Raw genomic sequence first — 27609 nt, 5'->3', positions numbered from 1 at the left:
ATTCTTAGCTGCTTCACCCCCCAGCTTTCTCTTCCATTTGGTTTTCAATCCTCTCAAAGACTGGTTTTGGTGGAGCCATGACCTGACCACCCTTCGGCTTCAGAAGCAGCACCCCCTTGCTTAAAGAGAGACCATGGTGCATGTTCATCCATGCAGGAATTTCCAGCATTACCAATCTCAAGAATAGCCTCACAGGTTGATGATATATCATAATAATGAGAGCTTCGAGCCTTTCTTTATTCTTCAAATAAATTTCAAACAGTTTCATTCCCCCGTCGGTTGGAATTGGAAGTTGCCTAGCTTGGGCATTGTCTATCTATATTCTTTTCTTTCTCGGCAACTAGTTACTGTGAATGGGGCGGACAGCGTTTTTGGTCTCCCTCGTTTGAAGTTGCTACTCAGCATATTTCTATGATCCATCTCCTGTGCTACGGATTGCTTATATGGACCTTCAAGCACAAGGCCCGATCTCCCATCCAACAGGCAAAGCTTAACGGTCCACTTCATTTACAAAATCTTATATTATATAATTGGATGGCTCTCCTTTTGTCATTTCCAATCATTGCATATCCAATTGCACTTAAAATACGGGGAGGATCTTTTGTTTGTGATCAATTTTATTTTTAGTGTAAATAAAATAATCGGATAAGAAGAAAATACAACGTCTGGTCTGACACGACTCTTACCCATTTTGTGGTTGTCGCTTGTCATGTCATGGTCTTGGAGTGGTAGAAGTTTCACCTTCTTTGCCCCTTTCCCCGAGTTTGCCTGGCTGGCTGCCTGCCTGCCGTCAATTCAATCACAATCTCCATGTGATGGCCACGTGTGTTTCTGCTTGGCATGACTTTGGGATCCAAGGATCTTCTCCATCAACATGTTCACCCCAACACCAGCGGAATACTGCTTTGTTGCGCTATTACTTTAATACTCTCTTAAAACGTGGGTAAATAGGTTGCCGCTCGCCAGGCCAGGGATGGCTGACGTGGATGTTTCTATCTGGTGGGACCTTAGGCCGACAGCTTCAGCTTTATAAGGGCAAAATGTTTATTCTAACCGCTGTAGTACAGAACGGCACAGAACATTTCCTGTCCAGCACACCAAACAAACTCACCGCAGGCTATGCCCTGCCTGCCGACTGGAATTCAAAACTTTCGGGGCGGGTTGGTATCTTTTGTCATTTATCAGCCTCAGATATGGGCATTCCCTGCGGCGACGACGTTGTCTTGATCCAAACGAGTAAGAGGCCCGACGAGCCCTCTGTCATTACGGTGAATTGCCCGGACAAGGCCGGGCTCGGGTGCGATCTCTCTAGAATAATCCTCGAGTTTGGTCTTCGTATTACCAAAGGAGGTATTTTTGTTTTGGCTTCTCATAAACTTCGGCCTTAAAAAAAATTCTTTTAAACATTCGTCAAGTAATCATTAGCAGCGAGATTTTATGGAATCTATTTTTCGATTCCACCCTAAAAATTATGTTTATATGCACATAAACGAGTTACCGATGCCGGGTTCAAGTCGCCGAATGCGGCGGACTCTGATTCGGATTTCATTTTCATACCATATGACTTTTGCTCTGTTGTTTGTTCGGTTAGAAAACTATGTATAGTATGAATGTTTTGGTAGCATCAGAGTATTCCTGGCAGTGATACTTAATCATAACATGAAAAATGTCTAAATAATTTTTTTTTCCCTGTTAAAAAGTGCCTTTCTAGGCTCTTCTAGAGCAAAAAAGTTGTTTTTTGCTTTATGGTTGTCAACTGCAGCTCTTTTGAGAGTGGTGTTGATAAAGCACTTTTAACATTTGAATAGAAATTACGTATAATTATATCTCTTGCAGATTTTTCAAAGGATGGAAGATGGTGTTACGTGGTATTGTGGGTTGTTCCACATGATAGCTCCCTTAAAGTTGACTGGGAAAGCTTGAAAACCCGACTTCTATCTGTATGCCCTTCTTATTTGTTTTCATATTATTTCAATCAGCAATCGAATCATCCCGCGCCATCCCTGGTATATCTGTTAAAGATTTGGTGCCTTGATCAAACAGGATCGTTACATGGTAAATACCCCAGAAAAAAATCTGTTAATTCTTTCCCTCTGTAATATACATGTACTTCTCTATTTGATATATTGTTTTGCATGTATGTATAGATGTCACGAAGGTTCTCTGTAAGCTTGAACTTACAATTCAAAGAGTAAAAGTGATGCCAACCCCGGATGGGAAAGTTTTGGACCTGTTCTTTATCACAGACGGCATGTAAGTTATTCTATTATAATTCATATCTGTGTCTCGAAGTTTATGGATTTTGAGTTGCTCTTTCGGGAGTACTATTTTGGTCCAGGGTTCATTTTTTAAAAAGTTAAAAATGTTGAAACTTGAAGGTGAACAATGGAACTGTAGATCGGGTGAATATCATGAGTTAAATCGCTGATTACCTGTACCTATAGGACTGGTGGGTTGCATTTTGTTCATCTGACGGTTATAAGTAAATGACAAAGGGACAAAAACATACAAGTATTCTTGAAAATATATTTTCCACCCTAAGATATCCAAAGTACTGTGAGATTCCTATTCAGGAAACATGGTCAAACATAAGGCAAAATGCGTCCTTGAATTATTATCATTCTGTTTATCTGTTTCTGCTCTTTTCTTGGATTTTATGTTTCAATTCATTAAGCAGATCTATTTCATGGTGAATCTTGGTTCAAAAGGAACTTACTTCCCAACATTTACTTCGTTTCTTTTATTTAATTTTTAATCGCAATAAGAAATAATTTCAGAAAGTCAAAATGTGACGGAACAGAGAATTTACTAACATTGCTTAGGTTGATGAATAGTTATAATTTATCAACCGTGATTATTTGACTGTATCATTTCAGGGAACTGTTAGAAACAAAAAAGAGACGTGATGATGTCTGTGAACATCTGATGGCTGTTCTAGGAAACAATTTTATTACTAGTGAACTTCAGCTGGCAGGGCCGGAGTACAAACAACTGGAGGGTTTTTCATCTCTTCCACCGGCAGTTGCTGAAGAACTATTTAGTTACAAGCTGTCAAACGGGGACATCAGTGTCTTGCAAGCTCTCTGCCCAGATATGTCAACGGCAGAGAAGGCAACTATTACAGTAGACAATTCATTGAGCCCATTGCATACTTTGCTTCAGGTACGATGTGTTGATCAAAAGGGCCTGGTTTACGACATAATGAGGACATCCAAGGACTTTGATATTCAGGTACTCGTCTTGAGTTTCCTTGCTTAATGTTCAACCTTGCTTAGTTATGACTGGTTGTTGCCACAAATATACTGAGGCCCAATTCTAGCATCTTTGTATTACTGTATACACTGCCAATTTTTCCCCTGTAGACCTAAATAAATTTTTCCCTGTCCGCTGTATCTTTTCAATTATTTTGGGATTTTTTATATGGCTATGTTCATCAAATCTTGTTCGTTAATTAGCACCTCCATTTGTCTTCTTAGCTTGCCATGCATTTAGCATTGATTTGAGACAAGAGAGAGGTGGTTCCATGCAAAAAAAGCTGAAGGATGTAACCTTATCCATTTATTTGGGACCAACATTTTATATTGACATTGTTGTTGAGTGTTATTGATTTATGCTTCTATATGGAGTTTTTCAATATAAGGATGTCTGGTTGTTCTTATTCAGACCACCTATGGCAGACTTTCTTCCAGTGTGAAAGGCTTCAGAAATATAGACCTATTTATCCAGCAAAACGAGAAGAAGATCCTGGATCCTGATAGTCAGACGGCATTGTGTTCTCGATTAAAGGAGGAGATGCTTCATCCATTGCGGGTGATTATTGCCAACCGGGGCCCTGATATTGAACTCTTAGTTGCTAATCCAGTTGAGTCATCTGGGAAGGGAAGACCCCGCGTATTCTACGATGTCACATTCACTCTAAAAGCATTAGGAGTATGCATTTTTTCGGTAAGAATTTGATAAGTGAGTTTATTATTGTATGTGTTGTCGCTTTACATGATAAACCTGTCTCTGATTTATCTTCCCCGATGGTTTAGGCTGAAATTGCAAGACATTCAACATCAGATCGCCAGTGGGAAGTGTACAGATTTCTCTTGAATGAAACACACGAATTCCCTTTGGCAAGCAATCGAGCAAGAATTCAGATTGTGGACAAAGTTAGAAAAACATTAATGGGCTGGTGAGCTACCGCATTTGATATATTTTTCTGTGAGAAAATGCAGTTTTGCCATCAGAATAGCATGCATATCGCATTTCCTCGACCCAATCACATCTCTGCACCACAATTCCATCTTGGTCTGTTGACATGGACACACGAATCTTCAGTTGTGCAGTTAAAAGCTTTTACCAGATATCGGATCCATAGATGTTGTCGCAAGGCTCACGCCGTTTTTCTAGCTTAGTTATCTATGTATCGAATCATCCATGTATTTAGCTCTTCACCTTCCGATTCTACATGGATTTCATGCCTATCATCAATATTATTAGTTATCAGCATAACTAAAAACAAAAACAAAAACAATGGACATATACGATAAGAGTACCTTTCCCCTTTTAAGAGGTGTGCCTAAGACACAATTAATACATATTTGAATGAAGGGGGAAAGCGGAATTGAAAAGCATTCATCGTATCTTCTACTGATCTAAATAGAGAATTTGAGAGAATCTCAGTATGGTTCCTTTAATGTTAACGATGAATGTGTAATTTGAAGCTACACAGATAACACTTAAAACTAATTATCTATAGAATTCTTACAACCTTGTCATCTCCATTGCCGTAGATCTCTAACCCGAGAAGGCAAGAAAAGTCGGCCACTTCCTCTTAAAACATTACTTATCAAAAAAAAAACTTCCTCTTAAAACATATAATTTTCTTGTTTAAAGAACTTTTTTTTTCTTGTTTAATTAACTTGATTATAAATTGAAAATAAAAAACTATCTTTACAGGCCAATAACTTTCATCGGACTTGTTAGTAAGTTGGTATTTAGTACCAATAATAGTTCGACATAGGTCCTCGCAACTCTCCTGTCTCTTTTCACCGGCAAACCTCCCATCCTTAAAGGCTTAAAGCTCCAACCATCGTCGCGTTGGGTCATTCAGAGAGAGAGAGAGAGAGTGCAAAGAGATGTGCACGTTGGAAAAAAGAGGCAAAATCTTCATCCTAACGCTAACGGGCGCAGGCGAACACCGCCTAAATCCCATGCTTCTTGATGAGGTCCAATCAGCTCTACGCCGAGTCCGAGACGAGTCCATCTCCTCCCCATCTTCGGCTTTAATCACCACCGCCCAAGGCAAGTTCTTCTCCAATGGCTACGATCTTGATTGGGCCGGGTCCTCCCCATCTCGCTACCAACTCATGGTCTCGAAACTCGAGTCACTTGTAGCCGATCTCATCTCTCTCCCCATGCCCACCATCGCAGCCGTCTCTGGCCACGCCTCAGCCGCCGGCTTCATCCTCGCTCTGAGCCACGACTACATCCTCATGCGGAAAGACCGAGGCTTCCTTTACATGAGCGAGCTCGACATTAATCGGGTAATTCCCGCTTGGTTCGTGGCTCTGATTGAGTGCAAGATCGGCTCACCGATGACTCGGCGCCACTTGGTTTTAACAGCGGCTAAGGTGACAGCTAAGGAAGCCGTGGAGAAGGGGATTATCGACTCGGCACACGATAGCGCGGAGGAGACGGTCAAGGCTGCGTTAAGGTTTGGGGAGGAGTTGGTTGGAACGGAATGGAATAGACACGTGTACGCTCAGATTCGCATGAATCTGTTGTCTGGGGTCTTGGATGAGATCGCTAAGAGAAGAAGCAGTCGATCGCGAATGTAGGCCCCATATTGCTGATTCTCGGTTACATATGGTGCAAGTTCCTTTTTTTTTTTTACCTATGAAAAAAAAAATCTGCTGCCCAAAAATGAAAATGTTATCTTCATATTCTCGGTTACATGTTCGCATGTTCCGGTTTTGAGTGCTGTGATAGACGGAATTCTCGAATACAATGGGCATCGGGGTTGATGAACTGCAGACAAAGACAACTCTGAGCATTAGTATTAGTATTGGTATATGAATATGCATTTACAAAATAATCTCTTTTACATAATTATTTTACTATTCAAGTAAAATTTTTACATTAGCTTAAGCATATTTAATTATTATTAATTTTTTGTTAAAATCAATTTTTTTTTATATATATTTTACAATTAGCATCAATTATGTTACTACATATATTTCACATTAATAATACAAATGTAATAATAAAAATTATAATTTTTTATATATTATATTAAAAATATAATAAAATGAAAAATATATATAATATATTTATATTATAATAATAAAATGAATGTATAAGTAAATGTATGTTATGTTGTTGAAGGAGAGAGAAAATAAAATAATTGTGAAAGAGTGGGAGGAGAGAGAAATAATGATTAAAATATATTTTGGAGAGTGAATAATAGTTAGCTAAATTTAAATAAGCAATGTTCATAGTTAGTTAAATATTTAGATATGTATAAGTCAATATAAAAGATTTTAAGTTCATATTATATAAATATAATTTTACATATACACGTACATAATCCATTGTGGATGCTTAAGCTAGGAAAAGTCTAGGGAATGACAAACATTTACAGAAGGCATGCATTCAAAGGCAGAAACCGGGAACTAAAATTAAGATCGTACACTTCTAAGAGATGGAGCTATTTTCGAAAAGAAAAATGATACTTGTAGTTGTGAGTGTGCAAATATCGTGCAGTCGTTTTGAAAAAAATGAATAAATATGAAATCCATATGAAAAGAAATTAATTTTTTAATAATAGATCTTATTCTTTTTCAAAACGACTGTACGATATTTATATATTTTATAATTATATATAACATTACTCAAAATACATTATATCTAGACTGATATAGTATTACTAAGAGAATTTATATTTATATAAAAAGAATAAATTTGCTCACAGTCGTCGCTTTTATGGTCGGTGCTTTTGACATGGTAATTTGCCTAATCAATGCACCATGATGATCTGTTTGAAACAGGGCTTTTTTCCAGTCCTCTATTTGTTATTGTCAGTATCTTTTGTTAAATCAAATGCAATAAGAAAATACTGGATGACTCTCGTTCCCTGCTACCACTTCAAGCCTGATTGTGATATTTTCACATCGAATCTAAGATGACGGATTACTTAGCATAGTCGTTGAAGTTAGTCAGTCGACGGAATTTGCGATTAGAAGTACACTGCTCTTGCTTCTTATGCGTGTGTACCTGAGTGGGAAGCTTAGAACATAGTTTTAATAGGCATTGCGATTGCATTGCAACTCTTTTGATGTAAAGCAGTGAACAAAAGCCTTTGCCATCGACTTCTGCTGAGGTATGTGAAGTGATGGCTGCAATTTGCTAAGAGGCATTTTCAACAATGGAATGCCGTCCATGGGCGAAGGCTGTGAGAGTCCTCCTCAAACTTTGCATTGACGTTTATGTTTTGACCCATTTGTCGGCCGGTAGCAATCAGTCCGTTTCTTATGTTTTTTTTTGTTTAAACTATGTGCGTATGTTTGTATCTGTATGTTATTATATTTACTGTCTGTGTAACTAATGTTTGTCATAGCTGGATAATTGATGGTCTGATCCTATATTATGCTGTATGTATATTACAAAATTTGGGAGACCATCATTATTAGTGGAATAGATAAAATATACCAGGCCCATGGTGTTTTCTAGGCCCAGCCTAAGGTGGGGGGACTCATCAGGAGAGAATAAAGAGAGAAAGAATGAGGGGACAAAAGGTTGAGAGAAGACAGAGTGTCAGGAGGAAAGTGAGGATGTGACATAAAAGAGAGAGGATGAGACATAAAAGAAAAGGGGGCAGAAGATGTGGGGGACCAGATGATTTGAGGGACTTTTGGCCAAACTTCTCCTCGGAGGTTTGTCTTCTCCGCCAGAAGACAAACATTCGATATCGATTGTACAGTGAAGATAAAAAACCATGAGAAATTGTAGAACAAATATATTATAGTAGATTATTCCCTTCCTAAACCCCGTGGACATAAGCCCAATATCGAACCACGTAAATTTGTGTGCCTCCCTCTATTATTCTTGTTCACTGCCATGAACACCATATGGCTGCACCGAACCACCACTAGGATTTCTACACGACACCAATTGAGGTCCCGAACAGCCTCAGTGGGCTGGGAATGGATATTATCTCCTTCCAGTCTATTGTGCTGATTTTAAACATTAACAATTAGTGTATGGATTGCAGAGAAAGAACTAATTTGCGAAGCTTATATCTTGAAATTGTCATGATGTAAGAATACTGGAAACCTTTTTATCTTAGTGCTTAATCTAACTTGGGTTTTGTGTACACCGCGGTTGGGATGGAATTTGATGGTCAAAACTTGCGGCTTTTGGGTCTGAAGACGGCATCTTTGTGTATGAATATCTGCAGGTCTTCACCCTTTAATATATTCCTGACATTCTATAGATCAGAAGGATATGATAATTCCTGCAAAATGGCCTTTGAACGTAATGCAATATCTATCCCAAATTATAATTGTGGCCGTATGATCTCGATGGGGAATGTGACATAAACGCACTACATTTGTGAATCAGAAATACGGATAGAGAAGGTAGAACAATCCTCATTGCTGCATGTTTGGACTCAATAGATTCGAAGCGATTAATACTGATTTTTGTTCTAAATTTTGATGCTGACTCTTTTTATAAATGATCTAATATTTGAAGTCACACATGACACGTATCATTCACATTTTCACAATGATAAACAAGGTCGTTCGGAGGACCTACTTAAAAGTCTGGATAAATCAGTCATTCCAGTACGATCACATTGCCCCCCATCAGCCCTAGTCGTCACGTGGGTTGGGGAACAGCGGCAAATTGCCCCTTAATCGTCGCTGACCATTACTCTGTCTTTGTAACGAGAGGGAGCACATGGCAGCTAATAATAAAGTTGAGTTATAAACCTCACAAATTCAGTCCTTATAGTTATACGTACAGCCCAGCAGCACACTCACTCCCGAAATTATAGAAACAAATCATCCACCCTCCCTCTCCCTCTGTTTCCCACAATCAACGGTTTATTCAGTTTGGTTGCAAATGTGGACAGTAGGAACACAGAGACGAGAACCAGCAGGAGCTTTCGTATTTTTCACCATATTCTAACTTCGCCCCGAGTTTCGCTCATACTTTCATTCAACGTATCCATGTCTTCGAGCTTCAGTTCCTCCCGGAGCCCCGTTAACTCCCGGCTGCAGCACGGCGCCGTTGGCGTTGTCTCCCGTCTCAGATCCTCTTCGCTCAAGAAGCCGCCGGAGCCCCTGCGCCGAGCCGTAGCCGATTGCCTCTCCTCGCCTTCTTCCTCGTTTTCGTCTTCCCCCTCCTCCGCTTTTTCCCCTCACCTTTGGGGCCCCTCGGCTTTTGTCGCATCTGAAGCTTCGAGAACTCTCCGGGTTCGTAATTTATGTGGATTTTTGTGCTGATTTGGTTGGGGTTGTATGGATCTTTTCAATGGTTTGCCCGGGTCTTTGAATCTGAGTTTCAATGCTGCTTCTGTGTGTGAAATTTGATTTAATTGGATTTTCATTGGGTTCGAGCTCGAGATTTGTGCTCTGGTTGGTCTCTGAGAAAAAGAACGAAGAGAAAGGGCTTGTGTCTCTTGTTGCTCATTTGTTTTGTTTTCGAAAATGCGGACAGCTCAGCTAAAATGAGCCAAAATTAGTGTGTTTGGCTCCCTGAGTGCATTTACAGAGTATTTCTCAATTTAGCTTCTAACATTTTTTAGCAACATAGCAGAACATTACTGAAAATTGTGTGACATAGTCTTCCAAATACGAACATCTGTATGGTTAATTCTTCAGTACGTATGATGCAGTTCCTATGTGGAATTATTAGGTATTGTTATTTTCAAATCTTTAGTTTTGTTTGAATACAGGTCTTTTGATGTGGACGGGTTGGGGGATTGAACTGATATCATTAGACTTTCACATCTTAAGTTATATCATTTTTCTTTGCTTGAAGCAGGATTGGTGTGTTGGGAACTCTGGGCGGTGTAGCTCATTGACGCCATGGCCCATTTGATTTGAGAATTAATATGTGTACCATGCGGTCTTATTGTATGAATATGCAGATTTATATCCAAATATCACTAGTTGATTTTATTAATGGCAGGACTATATGGCTGCTTCTGCAACAACTGACCTGGCGTATTGTGTAATTCTGGAACATACAATCGCAGAGAGGGAGCGCAGGTAACCGTAGTAGGTTGTTATTACTGTTGTGTGTGCGGCTATACTCATTTTAGTTACACCTTAGTTTAATAAAGTGTCTTCATCCTACCAACCAACATTTCTTCTCCCGAATACTCTCCCAAATCAACTTGGATTTAAAATGAGCTCTCAATGGGAACCCTGAGTATGTTGTAGGCAATGAGAACACCCTACATCCTAGATTATGGGTCAAACTGTCTAATCACCATCTTGATCCTTTTGAAAATGTGTCAGACCGAGACCCCTTCCTCTAAATTCGGCTCAAAACCCTTAGATTCTACAAGGAATTGATTTGATAATGATATCATTCCTAACTATTCTTTCTGTCTTTCTTGGGGTTGGATGAATATAAATTACAATATGCATGTGCATAATCATCCGAACAAGTATGTTTTATGTAGTTTTTTTGTGTATGTAATCTATATTGGCTTGAAGTTTTTTTCCATGTGCAAAAAATGCCATTTATGTCTCTGATCATTTGCATTGTTGCTTTTTCTTTGAGCATGATATGTTGGTTAATGTTTGTTAGTTGACTCTCCTGCATTTAACACGTTTTTTTTTTCCTTTTTCTACCAGCCCAGCTGTAGTCGCAAGGTGTGTGACACTGTTGAAACGTCATCTTCTACGGTATGTTCTTTCGTTCAACTGATTGTTCATTTTGCCCTATACTTTCTTTTGATAAGTTTGTACCCAATCCTTTCTAATATGGGCAAGATGTTTTCTTGTATACATTCAGTGTACTTGGTTACTTCTTTTGATATATATAATATTTTTACTTATATAAAAAAAAAAAAACATAAGTTTGTACCCAATCCTTGATGTGTGAACTGCTCTCTCTCTCTCTCGATTCAACATGATGTGGATCTTAAGAAACCTTCTTTGAGGGGCCACCTGAAACCTTTCTGTTGGTGGTGCTTTCTGGTCTGGACATTATCACTGTTTGCAACGGAATAAGCGAGTCGTATCTTTCTGCTTTAGGAATCCCTGTTGGGAAGAATCCTTCTCTATTAGGTTGTTCCCTTTGATTTTAGGAGTTCAAAGTTCTTTCTACTTTCTACTTTCTACAGATACAAACCAAGTGAGGAGACACTACAACAGATAGATCGGTTCTGTGTGAACACAATTGATGAATGTGATACTAGTCGAAAGCAAAGATTGTCACCAGGTTCACGATCTTTAGATCAACAAGCAGGGGCATCGACAGGACCTATGAATATATCTCCTTTGCCTGTATCCAGTTTTGCTTCTGGGGCACTTGTGAAGTCATTGAATTATGTACGTTCCCTTGTAGCTCAGCATATTCCAAGACGGTCTTTCCAACCAGCTGCCTTTGCTGGAGCGCCTCCTACATCAAGACAGGCACTTCCAACATTGTCATCTATGTTGAGTAAATCCTTCAATTCGCAATTAACCCCTGCCACTGGTGGAGAATCTTTAGAGAAGAAAGATGCTACTTCTATATCTGTTTCAAACTTATCAATCATTGAAAAAGTGGATGGATTGGTAGATCAAGTATATATTGCACATGATGTTCTGAAATGGCGCTGGCTCGGGGAGCATCATTCATCATCTTTGCCAGCTGAAAGGTAATTGATGTTTACATGCGTGTCAAGTTTAATTTGGCTATTTCTTTTCTTTTTTCTAATTTGCAAATGAGTGATTAAAGTGATTCAACATTTTCTGTAAACAGTGATTCCCAAGACATGAGAAAACGTAATTTCCTAGAAGTTGGTGCAGCAGGATTACTTGTAGGAGACATGGAAGCTAAAATGAAGGGCCAACCTTGGAAATTTTTTGGAACTGCTGATATGCCTTATCTCGATCAACTATTGCAACCTTCGCCAGTAACAACAATTACCGATTCTATCAATGCCCGGTCCCACTTGAAAGCAATTACAGCATCTAAACGCACCAAACCCAGCCCTCGTCAAATTTGGTATGTTCTTTGCTTTCAACAAATTGCTTTGACATGTTTGGTGTTCCCAATTATTGTTATTTTTTTCACATCTTTTGCTTATAAATCTGTTGCTTATCATACTTTGTGCTATTATGCACTTTACATGACATGGTTTTCTTTTTACTCACTACAAAGGTCCTTGTCAAATCTGGCATTCCCTTCTTTCACAAATGATTGTTTCGACCTGCTGTGTGTGACTTTTTCTTTTTCGTTATTTATTTTCCAATTTTTTTTTATTCTTTGCCTTCCTTTTCTTGTAAATCCAGTCCTTGTCATGGATAAATGCTAGCGAATTATATTTTTTACCTACTGTAGATCAATCTTACATGACTCGGTTGCCTTTTGTCCTAGTAATGGCTGATGGTATGAGTGCAAAGATGTGATGAGACTTGAGAGTTGCGAACTAAATTGGGTTTGGGAAGTCTAAACTGACCAACCTTTTAAACTTTTACTTGTGCTCCTATATTTTGGTTAGTCATGATGATCTGCCTTGAAGGAAATGAAGGCAATTAGGCATTAGTATCATCTTATGGTTTTTGGATGAAACCATCCAACTCAAACCCAGTAAAATTTTAAACCTGAACAAAGCTGGCTTGTCAAGGTAATTGAATGAAATGAGTCAAAGAATATTGTCTGGAAACCTTGTTCCGTCGAAGCATGGGTGTTGCTTAGGAGCAGAGTTCCCTGTGTTTAAGTCAATGTTGAGCAAAATATGTGTTTGGCACCCCTGATACATGGGAAAACTAGTTTGTGCATGCCCACAAGAATTTAATTTAGGCTTTTCTCAAAATTTCCAGCCGAGAACAGTTCTTGGAACACACATTATATCCTCTTTCACCACCTCCCAACATGTTTGGAAAAATCCCATGGAAAAATTGTCCGGACCTGGAGCTTTGTCTTTGACCATTTTTATTACTACACCATAGACCTCCGCCTCCTCAAAAGGCCTCTCCAACCAAGATGCTTGCTACAGCTCAATAGAGTCGAAACCAAGTCCATCAAGCTTTGGCCTCCACCCCTCTTGCTCTATAAGCAGCTGTTCAAAAAAATCAGCAACTTGTTCCCGAATCACAGGGGCCTCCATGCAATCCACACAATTGATATTTAGCATCTCAATGGTATTGGTTCTCCTATGGGAATTAGCTATTTTGTGAAAGAACTTTGTACTTTGGTCTCATTCTTTCAGCCACAATTCTCTTATTTTTGGTGCCAAGAGATCTACTCTAGAGAAATTACCTGTTCAAATTCTGAGACCAACTCTGTCTTCCGAGATATCTCTTCTGAAGTGAGGGCCCTATCCTCTTTTATCCTCTCCAACTTTAATCTCCTCTAGCATGATTCTTGCGTTCCCTTACGTCTCCAAAAGATTTGAGTATTCCATAGATTTAAATCGTTCTTTAAAGCTTTTAGTTTACCTGCAAGGATATAACTAAGAGTGCCATGAAACTGGTATGAGAACCACCGTTGCCTTACCTTGTCTACAAAGTCTTCAGTTTTCAGCTACATATTTTCAAACTTAAAGTATCAACGCCCTCCTTAGATACCCCCTCAATCCAACAAAATGGGAAAGTGATCTGAATAGATACGCGGCAACCTCTTCTGACACATCCGGGTGATGCATTTCTCATTCCTGTGAGATTAAAAATCTATCCAATCGAGACCAAGTCTGAGTATTAGACCAAGTGAAAGTACCCCCCATGAGAGGGAGATCCACCAAATTCAAGTCAATGATAAATTCTGAAAATTTTGTCATTGCTGGGCAGAGCCTAGTGTCTCCAGATCGTTCGCTTGGGAACCTTGTGATATTAAAATCTCCGCCTATGTACCACGGAAGGTTCCACCAGCTATGTACTCCAGTTAATTCATCCCATAATAGTTGTCTGTCAATGTCTAAGTTTGGTCTGTAGATACCTGCTAATGTCGGAGTGGGAGGAGCTTCCTAAGAAGATTGGGGCATCGGAGGTAAAAGATTTCAAACCCATAAGCCTTATCATTGGGGTATATAGGACTATCTCCAAGGTGCTTGCTAATCGTTTAGGGGAGGTATTGGGTAAGATCATTACTCAACCACAAAATGCATTTGTAAGGGGCAGACAAATTCTGGATTAAGTTCTTATCGCCAATGAATGTTTGGATAGCAGAAAAAAAATCCGGCATCAAAGGGATCCTATGTAAACTGGATATGAAGAAGGCCTATGATCATGTAAACTGGGATTTCCTACTTTATTTGCTGGGGACATGTGGTGTTCATGGATCAGATGGTGCATCTCAATGACAAGATTCTCAGTTTTGATAAATGGTAGTCCATTTGGCTTCTTTAGCAGTTCCCAAGGCTTAAGACAAGAGGATCCATTGTCCCCACTTCTCTTCGTCATTATTATGAAGGTGTTGAGTCGAATGTTATCGGCTTTGGTTTTGAATGGCTTTGTGACAAGCTTCTCGGTTGGCGACCCCAATAGGGGTCTTATTAACATTTCTCAGTTGTTATTTGCAGATGACACTTTAGAATTTTGTGAGGTAGACCAACACCAACTACGGGCACTTAAGGCACTCCTACTTTGTTTTGAAGCAGCATCTGGTTTGAAAATGAACTTTGATAAATCAGAGCTAGTGCCAATTGGGAGCTTTAGCAACATTCGACAATTGGCTAACACTTTTGATGTAAAGTTTCCTCTCTTCCCATGGAATATCTTGGTCTTCCGCTGGTGGCTGCCCCTAAGGGCTATTTCAATATGGGATTCAATGATTGAGAAGATAGAAAGAAGATTGGTAGAGTGGAAGAGGTTGTATTTGTCGAAAGGTGGCCGAATTACCTTAATTAAGAGTACTCTATCTAACTTACCAGCATATTTTCTATCTTTTTTCCCAATTCCAGCTAGCATGGCGGTTCGGATTGATAAAATTTACCGTGATTTCTTATGGAGCGGCATCCCCATTTCTTATGGAGCGGCATGGGGGATGAATTCAAATTCCATCTAGTCAGTTGGGACAAGGTATGCACTCCTATTTCCTCTGGTGGGTTGGGAATTAGAAATTTGAGAATTTTCATTTGAGCCTTACTGGGAAAATGGTTATGGAGATATACTATGGAGCCGGAAGCCCTATGGAAGTTTGTGGGGGTGGTTGGTGTACTAGAGAGGTGAATGGAGTTTATGGAGTGGGAGTGTGGGAGTGTGGAAGCACATTAGACGAGCCCCCGGTCTTCACTCGCCATACCAAACTTGTGGTGGGAGCGAGCTCCATAATAAAATTTTAGAGTGACATATGGTGTGAAAATAATGCCCTAAAGGACTCATTTCCTTCAGTTTTCCGGGTTGCATGTGAACAAGAAGTTTCAGAAGCGGACCTCATGGTACTAGCGGGGACCAAGTCCATTGGAATATCACCTTCAATAGGGCAGCACAAGATTCCGAAGTTGGCAGCTTCAAGGACTTTTTCAGTCTATTGTACTTTGCGAAACCGAATGAACAATGAGCTGATAGGTTGTGGTGGGTACCAGCAGATAAGGGTACATTCTCGGTTTGTTCCTTCTATAAGTCTCTCGCACACTCGCCAAATAATCGATTCACATGGAGAAGAATTTGGCTGAATAAAGCATCCCCCAAAGCAGCTTTCTTTACTTGGACAGCTTCCATGGGTAAGATTTTAACAACAGATAACTTGAGGAAGCGCAAGGTGATTATATTAGATTGGTACTGCATGTGTAAGAATCTGGGGAGACGGTGGATCATCTATTACTATATTGTGAGATTGCCTGAGCGTTTTGGTTTGAAGTGTTTGGCAACATAGAGTTATTTTGGGTAATGCTCGCTACTATTGTTGAGCTTTTGGCCAACTAGATACTTCCAGGAGGTGTTTCACACAATGTTTTGAATACCGTACCGGTGACCATTTTAGTCGAGGCATTAAAACGAGATATTTCGGTACCGATATCGTTTCAGAATAGTTTATATATGAATTAATTATATATAATATATATAAATAAATTATAAATAGTCTAGTCTGAATTGGGGAGGTAAAAAAATAAGCTTGCAGTTTGAAAAAAAAAATAAAGAAGAAGAAGAAGAAGAGAGAGAGAGAGTAAAGACCAAAATATCGGCCGGTACGGGCTGAAACGGCTGAAATATTGACCGGTACGAAACTATACCCTTCTCAGTACCAGCTACGCCACAGAAACGAAATATTTTGATATGAAATTCAAAACTTTGGTTCCACAAATCAAAACTGTGTGGAAGATGGTCCCTATTTGTATCATGTGGTGTCTATGGCAGGAGTGTAATGACAGGACATTTGAAGATAAGGAGCGGACACTAGAGGAACTTAGCTTTATTTTTTGGAACTTTATTTCTATGGGCCATTACGGTAGATTTCAATGGCCTCGATTTTCATTATTTTTTTGTTGCTAGCACTACGAGGTCTTATCTCTTGTATGCCACCTTGTGTACTTGGGCTATGCCTATCATTAATAAAATCGTTTACTTATAAAAAAAAAAAAAAGAATTTAAGTTTTCACTTCGAATTATTTAAGATGGGGAGACACAACCAAGACCCTCAATAATCTTTTATCCATCCTTTTAATTTCAAAACAAGGCCTTTGGTGATATCTTAGAAAGGTGAGAAAAGTGGGGTGGGGGTGGTTAAGAAAAGGAAGTAAAATAAGGTTTAAATCTCTTTAAAGGCACTATTTTCATCTGAAAAACATTTAACATGTTCTCGTGTGTGACAGAGAGGGTTATTTTTATATTTTATTTTGATGGTATTGAAGCTATGTTTGTGCATAAAATTATGTATATGGTCATTGGTCAATACTCTGAAGATGTTTATTTTACAAGTGCTTGTTGGAGCTAATCTGTTTTGTGGAAGCTTATCTAACAAATTCAGAGAGTTTCTGGAGTGCATAAAACTAATCTGCACGTGAATATACCAGGTTTAGTCAAATAATAGAATTTGATCATTCTGAGCATTGCACTTATTTTCAGGGAGGATTCTCCTGTGAGCACATTCCGTGCGAAGGCTCGCCCGCTCTTCCAATATCGTCATTACAGGTAGAAAATGAGACACTTCATATTGTTGGTCACAATATATAAGTTCCTTTCAGATAACCATATTTTGTGGTTATCCATGCATATACCATTGACACAGGAATGATTTCCCTTTTATTATTATCAGCATAACTTATTGGCTTTGCCTAGCAATAGTGGTCTTGTTGGTGGGGTGTTGGCATCCTCAATATTGTCTAAATAATTCTTTCTTTTTTCTGCCCCATCTTACCAATTCTTTTGACATGAACCAGTGAACAACAACCTTTGCGATTGAATCCTGCTGAGGTATGCGATGTGATGGCTGCAGTTTGCTCAGAGACATCTTCAACAAATGCTAATATTATGACAGTATCATCTAAATTAAATAATCACAGTGGAAAGTCGTCCATGGACGTGGCTGTTAGCGTCCTTGTGAAACTTGTTATTGACATGTATGTTTTTATTCATATGTTGGCTGGAGTATTTCAGCCGTTTTTTATCTTAACCTCTCTCTCTCTCTAATTTATGTATATTTGTGTTTGTATGTTATCATATATATTATTATACTGGATGGTTGTGCTATAACTGGATAAGTGAGGTAGTGAACCTGTATCCTGCTGTGTATGTACAAAATTTGGGCAGCCCTCATCAGTATGCTGATCGTAGAGAAATAACTAATTTTGCAAAGCTTATTTCCTGATATTTTCATGTTGTTGGATATAATTGCCTCCTGAAACCAAGCCAGTGTAGCTTTCTCACTTCCCAAGCCATTCTGTAAAAAAAACTTCTAGATATGTCATCTTTATCAGTGGGCTGATCGTGGAGACTTCTTGATATTCACCTTTATATCTTGATATTTTCCTGCTGAATGTGTTTGTCTTTGCCTATTCAGTATGATGGTTGTGGAAACTTTTTTATCTCAATGCTTATACTAAGATGGTTTTATGTGCTCTACGGTTGGGATGGTATTGATTGTCAAAACTCGGTGATTTTGGGTCTGCAGATTCTCTGTGTATATCTAACCAGTTATCTGCATGTTTTTACCCTTGATCGATTCTGACATTTAATACATTAGAATGAACCTGCATGCAAATGGTCTTTGGGCATACAGCATCCTGTAAATATTTGAATTCAAAACTGTGGCCATAAACTTCCATATCTGCTGTTTGGCTATCGGATGATCTAGATGACCGAGCACTCAACTTTGTTTACCAAGTCAAGAACTTCTATGAGAAATTAGGAATAATTACCATAGGTATCAAGATCTGTGAAGGTTGAGTAACTTTTCCACCATCTGATGGTGTAGATTGTTTGTTTGCTTGTTTCTGTCATATGGTTTTGTAGATTGATAATGGTAAAAGGTTGTTGACAAAATTTGTTTTGTAGGTATGTTTTAGATTCTGGTACCGCTTCTCCCCTCACTCTGTCTATGATTGAGGTGATCCATCTAATATATTTCTAGGATTTCTTCTTCTTCATTTTGTTTGCATCATTGTTGACCTATAGTTCTTCAATTATCTTCCAGGATCTGCTTAGTTCTCCCAAAGCAGATTGCAGGACTCGTGCTTTTGATTTAATTCTGAACCTTGGCGTTCATGCTCATTTATTGGAGCCAGTTATAACTGACAGTGCTTCAACGATAGAGGAAGAATATTCTCAAGAATCTTATTTTGAAAATGAAGCTCCACTTACAATCCATGGAAAGGGAAAATCAGATTCTGTTAAGAAGATGGGCACGGTCTCAGCTATTGATAATTTTGAGTCTTGGATTTTAAACATTTTGTATGAGATTCTACTTCTTCTTGTTCAGGTATATTGGTCTGCCATATACTGAGCTCTACAAGCATGGACATTAGAACTTATCTTTTTATATAATATTGCCGTACCGAGTTTTTGTTGGCAGTGATTTATCTTTAGTTTCATTAGTTTTTTCTTGTGACCAAAGGAATTTAACTCTTTTTTAAAGTAACAATTTGAGGAGAAGATGCCTATTTGCTTGATTCAATAACATTTTATTTTACCTATAAGTTATAAGTACCTTTTCTCTTCAGTAGGGCAAGATTATACGTATTATGAAGTTGAGCATAGAAGCTATCTTAATTAATCATTGGAGTTGATGCTATAGATAAGAGGACTTCTGAGAATGGGACCTATAGGCTTTAAAAACTTTTAAGACACCAACAACTTGTGCTTCAAGACAGCGCTGGCCTCAGTTTTGTGTATGCTTTTATGTTTTCTGCCACAGCTATGTTCGACACGTGCATGCATGCACCTACACCAACGCACTGTATATGTACCACATAATTAACATCGAGTTGGTAAATTTATATCTGTACCTTCTTTCTTCTAACATGGAGTTGAGATTCTCAGATTTGTGTAGGTTTGGTAAAATTTTTGTCATAGATGGTTAATTGAATTGGTGACATTAGTAACATTTGCATTTGCATTACATTTGTAAATTTTAAGATAGATTTTGAGGAGTATCCTGATTGACCTTCGAGAAGAAGATATGTTCACCATCTAATTCATAGAATAAGATATTTAAACCAATGTGTCTTCTTTGCCATAATTAATCAAATGCTTCTCTTGTTTGATAATTTTCAACTTATCTCATACCCTTTATATTATTTCAGACTGAAGAGAATGAAGAATCTGTCTGGGCCTCAGCTCTAAGCTGTTTACTTTATTTCGTTTGTGATGGAGGGAAAATCGTGAAAACCCGACTAAATGGTCTTGACATAAGGGTTAGTTGGTTTTTCCTCCCTTAGTTCTACTCATATGGAACTTTCGTGGAAATGAAATTTTGAATTTTCACTGCTCTAACTGTAAGATTCTTTAATTGGAGTGTTTGTTATCGGTGGGATAATGTGTGATATTTCCTATCTGCTCTCTAGTTATGTTGCAAGTTGCAACCATGCTTCCTTTTTTTATGGGGGATTTGGAGGAAGAATTGTCTTTTTCTTATTCCAAGCTGATGGGAACTTTAAACATAGATCAAATGGTGATGTAAAGTTTACCCAGATCTTTATCATGTTACCGAATGTACTCTGCACTTTGTAGGTAGGCATTCGTGTCAAAGTTGTATGAAGGAAAATACAAGCAACCATTTTGTCCTTTTCAGTTCTTTTCCTTTCCTTTTTTGTTTTTGTTTTTGTTTTTTTTTTTTTTTTTTGCTGCATCCTGGGGGGGGGGGATGTGGGGTGCAATGAGTCAGCCAGTTGTTTTGAATCAACAAAGAGTACCAGAGAAACTTCTACAAACTTGAGTTTAGATTTCTAAATTTTGAATGAAAAATGGGCCTGATACACTAGCTTCTCTTAGGGAAGAAAGCCAATTTGCTGAGCAATTTCTCAGCCAAATTGTTTCGTATCAACAATTTTTAAAAGCTCAAGGGGGGGAAAAAAAACTTTTTGGAATAGAAATGAAAACGTCCAACTAGAATCATGGCTGTTATTTTGTTCTTCAGTTTTGTATCTTAGCCACCACAAACAATTGCTGTAGTTGATCTCCCTCTTTAAATTTTTTTTTTTATAAGTAAAATAAAGCTTTATTAAGGAAAGTGTATTAATAAAATTTCTTTACTTATAAAAAAAAAAAAGTTTTATTAAGGACAGAACTAGGCATGGCCCAAGTACATGTGAAGTATACAACTAAGAACACCTAGATACAATTAAGAGCTAGAGATGGATACAAGGAAATCATGAAAATTGGCCCCATTGAAAACAAGAGCTGAGGCGCAAAGACATGAGGATGGAAAAAGAAGCCTCTAAGGTCTTCAAAAACCCGGCTGTTCCTTTCAAGCCAAATACACCACATGCGACATAGGGGAATCATGTTCCACACAGCCTTGATGTTTGGGGTGCCTTGAGGAGTTATCCAACCAGCGAAGAGATCTGCCACCCTCTTTAAATTATGGTCATAGTTTCTTGTTTGTCTATAGGACTTGACGCATATTGCCAGTTTGTGTGGTTTGTTTCTGTAATCTCCACGTGGCCGTTAAATTTGCATTTCATTAGTTATCTTAGATGTGCCCTATGAGAGTATCTTTGAGTTTAAGGTTTGATATAATTTGTGTCTTTTTTCAGGTTGTTAAAGCATTTCTAGAAACTAGCAGGAAGAACTCATGGGCAGAAGTAGTTCATTGCAAGCTTATTTGCATGTTAACAAACATGTTTTATGATGATCCTGATGAACCTACTGATGCCGATCCAAGTATTCCAACTTTTCTCATAGACCAGGTTGATCTGATCGGAGGAATTGAGTTTATTTTTCTTGAGGTATGCAAATATTTTGTCATGAATTTGGAGTCACTAGGAATAGGTAGACGAGAGAAATAACTTGGTCTCTGACATTTCACATTATATGAATCACTGATTAAAAGAACATTATACTCAGTAATCAGCATATTGATTGTTTATTTAACATATCAGCGTGCTTTGCTATTTGTGTGAAAAGTGCCATGCATGTCCACAATTTTGAGAATTTTTGTGGACTCTATACACTTGGGCACCCAACTGAAATATTAATGTTCTGAGGGTGGAAACAATCCTTACAGAATAATGACTTTAAGAAATGGTAGTGTCCTAAAAATAGGTGGAATGAATACTTTGTTGATGCTGTTTCTTATGTTGATTTGGGGAACAAATTTACCAAATGTATGGGATTTCCTTTATTCGATCCTTTTCCTTCTTGTTACTGAATGTACGGTAGCGTCAATCCACTTTGTAATTTGTTTTTTGATATTTCTTAATCTCTGTTTTATTTTCTTCCACTTCCTAAGTTGGATTTTCTGTAAGAGTGTTTTTTTTTTTTCCTTTTTAAATCCATCTATTTGTTTTACCTATAAATTTTCTTTATGCAGTATTCCCTCTCAAACTCTAGGGAAGAAAGGCGAAATCTGTATTTGGTCATCTTTGACTATGTTCTGCATCTAACAAATGAAACATGCATTGCTACACGAGGCAATGAATATACCCATGATGAGATTCAACCTCTTGCTGTCCTGCTCACTCTTGCAGATGCACCTGAAGCATTCTATATATCTGTTAAGCTTGGGGTGGAAGGCATTGGGGAGATCTTAAGAAGATCAATCTCTTCTATGCTGTCTAAATATCCCAACAGTGAACGGCTAAATACGGTAATATCTCAAAAGTGTGTGTGAAGTAGGCTGGTCTGTAATTTGTATGTGGGATGTGTGTTGGAGTTCTTACTGGACTTCATGAAAGATAATTTTTTAAAGAGTTTGAAGTAGTTTTTTGACTATTATCCTTTCTATTAATTTATCCATATATATGCACTAGATACATCGAGGGAAATAGAAGAGCTTTACACGATTACGTCTTCTTTTCTAACTGTCATCTATATTGCTCTTTTCTTTCTTTTCCCTTTTGGGTTGTCTTTGACGGATTTTTGCATTAGCAATCTTCATGTGCTTGATGATATAACATCACCAGCTTTATATGGACTTCATATGTGCGGGTTAATTTTATTTATTTAGAGATCTATTTATAGTGCCATTTTCTCATTTAAAATTTGCTGCTCTGAAGTTCATTCTGTTATTGCAGCTCTTGGAGATTGTAGTAGACAAATTTGATACAATAGTAAGTTCATTCACTCATTTAGACAGAGAGTTCTCTCATATGATACAAATTACCAAATCATACAAGTTTTTGGAAAGCATTGAAGATACAGTAGTTCCAAGAAATGGTCTTGGTATGAAAGCGAAACTCTCATGGACCAATTTACATTCGCTTCTTCATTCAGGAAGAATTGCATATCGTCGAAATGGTTACATATGGTTAGGTGATCTGCTTGTTGAAGAAATAAGTGAGAAAAGGGATGCTGGTATCTGGTCTAATATTAGAACCTTGCAGCAGAAAATTGCCCATTCTGGTCTTCACGATGCTTCAGCTGCTTCAGATGTTCCTTTGGCCATTGGGATTTTTTGTGGGCTTTTAAAGTCAAAGCACAACTTCATAAGATGGGGCTTCCTACTTGTTCTGGAGAGGCTTCTCATGCGATGCAAATTTTTGTTAGATGAGAATGAAATACAGCACCCAAGCAGTACTGAGCTTGGGCATGTGGACAAAGATGCTCGTCTGGAGAAAGCTAATGCAGTGATCGACATCATGAGCAGTGCTTTGTTCTTAGTGTTCCAGATACATGAGACAGACCGCATCAATATTTTGAAGGTATTTACTCAGAAAATATACTCAAAAATTTTTCTGGATCTCGTTTCTTTGGCATAAATCTGTTTTATCTGAACTATCTACGAGGAAATGCTTTTGGTTTATCTAGAATATATTTTCGAACATTTTAAATATAATTAATGACTTATTGCAAGTCCTTTGTTTTATTTTCTTTCTCATGAGTTTCATGGTTTTTGAACCATCTCTATGATGAATCTCTCTCCTTGTCAGATGTGTGATATACTATTCTCTCAGTTGTGTCTGAGAGTTCCTCCTACAACTGCATTGCCATATGGAGATGATGTGCACCAATCCAACATAATGAAAGAAACTGATGGCAGATCCTACACCCTACTTGAACATGAGACGGCCTCAATGGCAGCACTTCTACTTCGTGGACATGTCATTGTTCCAATGCAGTTAGTGGCACGCGTTCCTGCTGCGTTATTCTATTGGCCACTGATTCAGCTTGCAGGTGCAGCAACAGATAATATTGCATTAGGTGTTGCTGTAGGAAGCAAAGGAAGAGGAAACCTCCCTGGTGCCACATCAGATATTCGGGCTACTCTTCTGTTACTTCTAATTGGTAAATGCACTGCAGATCCTGCTGCATTCCAAGAAGTTGGTGGAGAAGAATTTTTCAGGTATTTTTTTTCTTTGCTTTTCTATAATGTATTTCTTTTTCTTTATGCATGAAAGTTTCAAATGCCAATGCACTTTTGGTTTTTGGCAGGGAACTTCTAGATGATACAGATTCAAGGGTGGCATATTATTCTTCAACTTTTCTTTTAAAGGCAAGAGAGCTTTCTTTTTCTAACTTACAGCCATCCATAGGTCATCATATTAAATTTCATTTCTTTTCTAACTCAATTAAGTTTAAATTTGCAGCAAATGATGACAGAAAAACCTGAAGATTACCAACACATTCTTCAAAGTCTTGTTGTTAGAGCTCAGCAGGTATACCTTATCCAGTGAAGTTGCAAATTGTGTTGTCATGAACCTTGACAGTTTGAAAATACAATATTCCTTCTATTCCATAGATATAGTCTCCTTTAAAAGAACAAAATTTGAGGAACTAATGTTAAATCCTTTCCATTTGCGTATTCTATATGAGATTTCCAATTACCCTTGGTTTTAAACTCAAAAGTAAAAAAGCGGTCTACCTCTTATGCAAGAAATGTGAAGAGAAATTGATTTTATTTTTGTTAGTAAAAAAGTGCTTTACAAACCCCTAGGGGTTGGCTCAAGTGGTAAAGGCCTTGGTCTTGGTGGTATGCTCCCTCCAAGGTCCAAGGTTCGAATCCCACTGGGTGCAAACAATTTTTAGGGGCCATCAGACTGGGAGATTTTCCCCTTAAATTACCCGAGGTGCACTTGAGAAAAACTTCTTACCGAGGGCCTGTGCACCCCCAGAATTAGTCGAGGCGCTGTTCCAAGACACCCGGTGCTAATAAAAATAAAAAAGTGCTTTACCTCTTATGCACACCCAGCTTTTTGGCTGGACCAAAGACTTGCTAACCTCTTTTTTCTTTTAACAATTGGGCATTCTCCCATATACTTGGGAAGCTATCTTCTTGTGAATTGCCTTCCCTGTTTTGGAATGTTTTAGTAGGTTATTGTATTTTAGTTAGATCTGTTGGTGAAAATTTCATGCATATATTAACTCCTAAAAGTCACTGGAATCTACGAAAAGACACATTCCTGTTTCTTCCTGATGTGCTGGGTTTTCTTTATCTCTATCATCATTATTGCCTTAATTTAGTAAAGCTACTCATTGGATACTGGTGTTACATGTCACTTAAATATTTGCTTTCTGCTTCTGCTGTTCAGAGCAACAATGAAAAGCTGTTGGAGAATCCATATCTTCAGATGCGTGGCATACTTCAGCTAGCAAATGATCTTGGATCGGGGTTGTAATCTAATTATGTGGTTTTGCAGAACTTCATATTTTTTGTCGTGGAGATGCTGGACTTCATTTCATCATCAATAATTCTCATGATCTTACAGCACCTGGGCATTATTTCTGTAACTGGGATATGCTTAATTTCACAAGTGTGCAAAAGTAAATTTTGAATCTGATTTGCTAAGGTAATGCCCAGCAAAATATCAAACACAAGATTGGAGCACAAGGTCTCAAGAGAGAGCATAATGCTTCAAGAATCAGTTTTTAATGCCTAACGATTTTTAGCAGAGATTACTGGAAAATGGTTTGCCGCACTGGGTTTGGCTTCCCATATCTCCATCTAAAGTGCATTCATGTCATGACTTGTTCAGGGGCTGCTACTGTTGGTCACAGAGTTTGATGTTTAGTTGAAGTTTATGAATGAAGGTGCGGGCATTAAATGTTAGCCAGAGCAGTTGTCCTGGAAATCTTTCGACATATCTACCTATCATTATACAAATAGACGTTGCACAAGAGCTTGGATGTATCTTCAGGTACTGCCATCTTTCCTCTCAGCTGTCATTGATTAGTCATATTTATAAGTTTTCAGCTCATATTTTTTTTAACTAAAGTTGAACTATTCAACATTTTTTCTTCCCACATCTTGAAGGTTTTATTATCTTACACCGAAAAACTCATAACCAATTTGATTTCTGTGTAGCAGTTTGGTGTTCATCGTAATCGTGGGAGACCCAGGAATTTTTTTTGGAAGAGTACTTGTACAGAACTAGATTTCCTCCGAGCCTTCGTTTATTTAAGGCAACCTTGACAGTTTTTGTCTTTTTAAATTTTTGGGCATTCCTGGGGTAATGTCTCAAGTAGGATGTGTCTTAGAGGTTGATCAACCACCTTGACAGCAATGAGAAAAGACTCCAGATCTTGTAATTTTTTGACGGATAGGACAGTGAAGGAGGGTAGTTCGGCTCACAATACCATCGGGTTCGACCATTGGGCATGACGGAGTGTTTGTTTTTAGGGGCATCTCCTAAGCTTGCCTGATATTCTTTTGATCTAATTACGTTCTTGTTGACTTTGTAAATACGTTTTGTTTTAGACCCAACGTTTTTCTTTTGTCGTTTATTCTCGTCTCCAAACTCCCGGTGATTGTTGTAAAGTAACTGTGGAGAAATTCCCTAACATGTGTATGATTTTGAGGTTCTTTGGCTATTGAAAATTTTGCTATATGTATTTGAGATATCGTTGGTGTTTGATCTTTTTTTCCAATAGAAACATAGCTTTATTAGCCTTCTAGAGTAGAGTAGGAGTGGCAATTCCTGTCATATCGTATCGTATTAAGTTATGAGTATTAAATTATATGGATCAACTCAAACACAACTTATTTATAGATCGGACCTTAAAATCTTAAAACTTTCCACAATAATGAGTAATACGCTATTGTCAAATGATTAGAGGAAATAGATTCCTGCCCCTGGTATCTTAGGGAGTTGAGAGAACACCTTAAAGAGCCGAAAAATAGAATTAATCTTATTGTCTAACACGTTTTTCGAGAGGTAAATCAAGTTGTCGACAGCTTTGTCAAATCAGGAGCGCACTGGGAGAGTCGAGAATATTTTTTCAATTGGATTGAAGTTTTGAACTGCCATGAACGGCCAAAGATTCAAAGGTGCTTTGGTAATGGACAAAGTAGGCATTCCTTATCTACATTGTAAATGAATGAATGAATTTCATTTTTTATAACAAGGTTATTCGTAAGGTACAAAGGTGATGATTATAATTACCATTTTCCCTCTTAGGGTTTTCTAGTAAATGTCATTTTCCTAAAAAAAGAAAAAATTAACAAATAACATGACAAGATCCACATAATCCGTTTAATATTTTACGAACCAAGACAATAATTAACTTTAATTGAATTAACCTAGATAACGACTTATTTAACACGTTTAACCCTATTTTATATAAATGGTTTGAACTAACCCTATACTTATTTTTTAACCAAATTTATATAATTTCATATATAATATAAAGATAACTATATAAACCATTCATAATTGAAAAATGATAGAGTTACTACTCATTTTATTTTATTTTATTTTTTTTTATTTTACTTAATAATTAAGAAATTGACTATTAGTAAAATTTTTTATTTTTTTATTTTTTTCTTAATGGTTAAAGATGCTAAAAAAATACTTGAAAGAAAATAATAAAAAAATAAAAAAATTGAAATAAACTATGAGTAATAATAAGGTAGTAACTCTATCAC

At 37.8% G+C, this 27609-nt stretch overlaps 3 protein-coding genes across 5 annotated transcripts; all 3 read left to right on the top strand.

Moving 5' to 3' along the window:
• Nucleotides 1-1051: 1051 nt before the first annotated feature.
• LOC108983500 (ACT domain-containing protein ACR9-like) lies at nucleotides 1052-4454 on the top strand. Its single transcript, XM_018955143.2, has 6 exons — nucleotides 1052-1350; nucleotides 1837-2055; nucleotides 2148-2253; nucleotides 2877-3231; nucleotides 3664-3945; nucleotides 4035-4454. The coding sequence occupies exons 1-6, from the start codon at nucleotides 1194-1196 to the stop codon at nucleotides 4179-4181; spliced, it is 1266 nt and encodes a 421-aa protein (XP_018810688.1). The 5' UTR covers nucleotides 1052-1193; the 3' UTR covers nucleotides 4182-4454.
• Nucleotides 4455-4583: 129 nt separating this feature from the next.
• LOC108983501 (enoyl-CoA delta isomerase 1, peroxisomal-like) lies at nucleotides 4584-5940 on the top strand. The gene has a single exon (XM_018955144.2). It carries the CDS (start codon nucleotides 5124-5126, stop codon nucleotides 5823-5825), a length of 702 nt encoding a protein of 233 aa, XP_018810689.1. The 5' UTR covers nucleotides 4584-5123; the 3' UTR covers nucleotides 5826-5940.
• Nucleotides 5941-8903: 2963 nt separating this feature from the next.
• On the top strand, nucleotides 8904-26597 carry LOC108983499. Of its 3 annotated transcripts, none has more exons than XR_001994883.2 (18): nucleotides 8904-9464; nucleotides 10183-10262; nucleotides 10857-10907; nucleotides 11348-11866; nucleotides 11971-12216; nucleotides 17217-17282; nucleotides 17531-17710; nucleotides 18645-18696; nucleotides 18784-19068; nucleotides 19892-20002; nucleotides 21344-21535; nucleotides 22120-22395; nucleotides 22823-23449; nucleotides 23678-24090; nucleotides 24180-24240; nucleotides 24335-24403; nucleotides 25385-25882; nucleotides 26053-26597. XR_001994883.2 is itself a non-coding variant. In XM_018955142.2 (17 exons), exons 1-17 carry the CDS (start codon nucleotides 9219-9221, stop codon nucleotides 25361-25363), a joined length of 3561 nt encoding a protein of 1186 aa, XP_018810687.1. In that variant the 5' UTR covers nucleotides 8905-9218; the 3' UTR covers nucleotides 25364-25502. The 3 variants fall into 3 exon arrangements, 1 of the variants encoding a protein (XP_018810687.1); XR_001994884.2 differs by having other exon boundaries at nucleotides 26050-26597; XM_018955142.2 differs by lacking the exon at nucleotides 26053-26597 and having other exon boundaries at nucleotides 8905-9464; nucleotides 25277-25502.
• Nucleotides 26598-27609: the final 1012 nt, after the last annotated feature.

The sequence above is a fragment of the Juglans regia genome, chromosome 12 (assembly GCF_001411555.2).
Source record: "Juglans regia cultivar Chandler chromosome 12, Walnut 2.0, whole genome shotgun sequence".
In the NCBI taxonomy this organism is placed as follows: Eukaryota; Viridiplantae; Streptophyta; class Magnoliopsida; order Fagales; family Juglandaceae; genus Juglans; species Juglans regia.
This window is presented reverse-complemented; position numbering and strand designations above follow the sequence as displayed.